The sequence below is a fragment of the Otolemur garnettii genome, unplaced genomic scaffold, assembly GCF_000181295.1.
Source record: "Otolemur garnettii isolate 467f Iridium unplaced genomic scaffold, OtoGar3 scaffold00026, whole genome shotgun sequence".
Taxonomy (NCBI): Eukaryota; Metazoa; Chordata; class Mammalia; order Primates; family Galagidae; genus Otolemur; species Otolemur garnettii.
The window spans coordinates 9,857,235-9,861,937 of NW_003852421.1; the positions used below are offsets into that span (position 1 = coordinate 9,857,235).

At 37.8% G+C, this 4,703-nt stretch overlaps 1 protein-coding gene across 1 annotated transcript in view; it reads right to left on the reverse strand.

The window, feature by feature from the left end:
• TBC1D7 (TBC1 domain family member 7) overlaps positions 1-4,703 on the reverse strand; it is a 24,726-nt gene that overhangs the window by 7,203 nt on the left and 12,820 nt on the right. The window contains exon 5 of the mRNA XM_003788311.3: positions 3,145-3,282. Within this exon, the coding sequence (XP_003788359.1) occupies positions 3,145-3,282 (138 nt within the window). The remainder of the gene's footprint in view (positions 1-3,144; positions 3,283-4,703) is intronic.

Genomic DNA, 4,703 nt, shown 5'->3' on the forward strand with positions numbered 1-4,703 from the left:
GAACCCGCCACCTTAGGTGTACGTGGCTGGCGCCTTAGCCGGTTGAGCTATAGGCGCCGAGCCTAAAATTCATTTCTAAAAAGAAAAAGAAAGTATAAGAATAGCCAAGCCACTTTTGAAAAAAAACAATGGAATCACATTTTTTCCCATCGCCATCAAAGTATACTAGAAAGCTATATTAAACAAACTGTACAACACTGGCTCAGGGATAGACAAACAGATCAATGGAAAAAAAAAAAGAGTCCAGAAAGAGCTTTGAATATATGTGGAAAATCCAGCGTATGATAAAAGGGCAACTGAATCTGTGAAAAAAAAAAGAACTAAAAACATAATGTAAGTGGTAGTTTTACTGCTTACTCAGTGACCTTGGACTTGACTTCTCTGTGCTTGTTTCACCTGTAAAAACTAAAGTAACATGCTTAAATGAAGAAGCTCACTAGTAAAAGAAACTCAGCACTGCTTGACGTGAAGTAAATTTTCAATGACACATTCATGGTGGGGGAGAGGAAGAGGAAGGACAGTGGTGAGCTGGCAAAGTCGTTAGTGTTGCAGGTACGTGTAAAGGAGTAGAATCCAACATGTGTCTGATACCACCCACAAAGATAAATCCCTGACAAGTTAAAGAGCTAAATTTTTAAAAGTTAGGAGAGAAAAAAAAAAGTGTTTTTAAAAACTTGAGGTTAGAAAGAGCTAATTAAGATACAGAAAAAAATAGAAGAAAACTGTTGACAAATTCCATTGTATCTACAACAAACAGGGAGAAAGTATGTTCAACATACATAACAGATAAGGGTAAATCTTCACAGGATGGTCAGCCCTCCATATCCATGGGTTCCATATCCATGGATTCAACCAACTATGGATCAAAAATATTCTGGAAAAAAAAATGGAAATTTGCACCTGTAATGAACAAGAGTTTTCTTTCTTGTCATTGTTCTCTAAGCAATACAGTATGACAGCTATTTACACAGCATTTACACTATATCAAGTATTATATGTAATCTAGAGAGGATTTAAAGCAGGGTGCCCAACCTGTGGCCTGTGGGCCACAAGCTGATTTTGTGAGTTTTTCTGCTATGGTGTCAGACATCATGAAAAGTGCCCACTGTATCAGCTTTCATCAGTGTTTGCATATTTACTGGGCAAGACAACAACTATTCTTCCAACACATGGCAGAAAAAAAGAAAGGTTGGACTCCCCTAATTTACAATACATGGGAAAAGGTGCATAGGTTATATGCAAATACTATACCATTTTACAGAAAAGACCCAAGCATCCCTGAATTTTGACATTGCAGGGGATCCTGGAACCAATGCCCCATGGATACGAACATGTGACTGTGTATCAATAAATTTTAACAAAGAAAAAAGCCAACAAAACAACACAGACATGCACATCTCTATTATTTGTTCCATTTCACTAGAAATTGTGGATATGTAAACCAAAATGAGATACTATTTCAACTACCAGATGAACAAAAATTTAAGAGACTGATAGCATCAAGTATGGGTGATGGTGGAAAACAGGAATTTCCATCATCTGGTGGAAGCATAAATTGATATGGTCTTTGGATATGCAACCTGGCAGTTTAAATTTTAAATGTCAAAATAAGTAAATAAATAGACTTTAAACATGTCTCTCTTTCGTATGAAGTACCAACCCTAAAAAGGTACACATATATACAAGGAACAAGTACAAGGGCATGTTAGTATTAGTACGGACCTGTTATATTTACATGTAGCAAATTCCTAACAAGGAAATACTCTGAATAAATGTTAAAAAGAAAGGGGTTCTAAATGAGTGGCTCTCAACTCCAGCTATGCTTTGGCACTGCCTGGAGCTTTTCAAATATTAGAATTCCAGGGCCCCACCCTCAGATATTCGGATTTAATTGGTCTGGGAGAAGAAAATGTTGTGGTAATTTTTAAAAGCTCCCAGGGGGTATAAGTAGGAAGTCTGGACTGCAAACTAATGATGCATCTGTACTGACTTGGGCAGCTCTCCAAGACATTACGTTAAAAACAAAAACAGAACTGTATGGACACGTGGACAGTATAACACTATTTGTATTTTTAAAAAATCATTTTATATGTACCTGCACTAACAGCCAAGAAGAATCCACACTAAGCTGATGAAAATGTTTGCTTCTTAGAAAGAGGGGTTAGGAGGGTTGGGGGGAGCCGGTACAAGTCTAGGGAAACACAGATTTACCTTGATTACCTAATTTCTTTTGAGAATGTGTTTATCTATTACTTATATTTTCAAAAATAATGAATTTTTCCAGCATAGTATAAACTATCAAAATGCTACTGATTTACTCCAATATTAAGAAAACGAATTAAATCATGGTAAAATCAAGACCTCCTAATTTAATCAGGCAATTAAAATTATGCTTCATGTTTCCATGCCTAAATCATTTTTATTGAAATCAACTAAATGTATTAAATTTCAAAATCCTAAAATCAAATTGCATTTATTTTAAATATATAAGAACTATTCTCAGGAATGTCCTGTGAAGCTGAAGGGTCTCGCCCATCCTCAGGGCTCAGTGCCCAGTGTTGCTTCCTCTGACCCAAACCCTGCACCATAGTTACCACTTTCAGTAAAATTTCCAAATGAAACAACGCAATGATTTAAGAAGAGATTCATTTTTATAAATGAGATGGGGGAAAAAATGAGGGGAAAAGAGAATGGGAAAGGAAGACTGGATTATGCTATGGAGCAAGTGTCATTCGGTTCTCTGGTTTTCCAAGGCAGGGAATGGCAGAGACAGTGGCTGCCTGCCTCAGCCCGTATGCTCCTTCTTTTTTTTTTTTTTTTTTTTTTTACAGAATCCCTGTTTTAATAAGAGATCACAATGTCCCAGGCTTTAAAAAAAAAAGTCTTTATCCTCTACCACAGACAGGGTGGCCAGGTGACACTGTTTTGGTCACTAATGGCTGCTTTTGTGCTATAACAATAAAGCTGAGTGGCTCATCAAGCTGGAAATATTTATTATCTGGTCTTTTAAAAAAAACATTTGCAGAGCTCCTCATCAGAGCAGCACCAGGAGGCAAGAGTATTCCCTGAAGATTCTCAATACCATTGCTCACAGCCCTTGTAGCCAACAACAACAACAACAACAACAAAACCCGTAACCCTTACCAGTTGGGGTAAAGAATCCCGGTACTTGGTATTTAATTGGTTCACAAAGCATCGGGTGATCCAGTAACAGTCGACACAATCTTCTACCATCTCTTCCATGGCTTTAGCAATGGCAAGAAATACTTCATCTTCTGGCTCCTGGAAGATTAATAATAAATCTCAAGAGGAAGGTAGTAGGAAAGAGGAATATATATTTCTTCAAAAATGAAACCTTGCCCCTAAATTCTGCAAAGCCTGTATTAGTAAATCAAAGTGGGATCAAAAAGCAGAGTCCATCACTAACGGGTGAGATAAGGATGAGTAACCAGAACTGGTGTTGCCTACGAATGACCTCGTCTCAGGCTGACCATGCAGCAATTCTCCAACTTCTAACACGCAGAAGTCTATCACAGAGCCGACATAAATCATAAGTCAAGGCACTGACCCTCTCTACCAAAAACATCCTGAGCGTTGCATGAGAATTTCTTTCAAAAGGGTGTGATAAACAGCATAAACAGTAATTGGAAACATTTGTCAGTACATAATTTGCAAATACCGAAGGACTCCAAATGTCAAAGCATTCATGCATACCTTTAGAATGCTGTTCTATCGTTAAGCACTTGGAAAGTTAAAATGCTCCCGGAATCAGAACTTTAGGAATCAAAAGAATGGCATTTCTCAAGCCTTGTGTCAGTAATAAGAATGTGAAAGTGAACCCTTGAATAAACTTCAACAGAAAAATATTATAAAAACTGGAACCTTATTTGACAATCTATTTTGTTTTCAAACACCATTATACACAAAAACTGTACATTTTCATCTGTGATTTCACAGCCAAAAGATTTTTTATTTATTTATTTTTATTGTTAGGGATTCATTGAGGGTACACAGAACCAGATTACAGTGATTGCTTTTGTTAGATAAGGACCCTCTTATATTTGTGTCTCACACCCCAAAAGGTGCACCACACCCCTTGACCCCCCCACCCCTTCTCTCCTTCCCTTTCTCAGCTCTCTTCATCCCCCAGCCCCAACTGTGTACAAGGACCTTAATTGTCCTCATATCAGAACTGAATACATAGGATTCTCTTTTCTCCATTCTTGTGATGCTTTACTAAGAATAATGTGTTCCACATCCATCCAGGTTAACATAAAGGATGTAAAGTCTCCATTTTATTCAGTCAGCCGAAAGATCTTAATGTCAAAAAGAAAATTAAGAACTCTCTATTCCCTTAAAAAGTCTCAAGCTAAATCAAAATTCCTATTTTAATGAAAGCATTTAATTCTTAGGTCTCCTTTCAACTTATTAATGTATTTCATGAAATGTTAAGAACAACAGAGTTAGAATCATAGAAAGAACATTTCTCTGAGCATCTTATTAATGTGTCAGAGGAGGACAGAAAGTAAGGAACACAGGAAGGAGGAGGGAAGGAAAGTCTCTCCACCTGGACTCCTGCACAGACCGGGCACGGCACTCAGTGCTCCTGGATGTGGCTGCCACTGATGCTCTGGGCCGCAGACAGGCCAAGGGGAAAGGAGCTGGCCCTGGGCTGAGCACTGCCACATACTTATCAACAGATT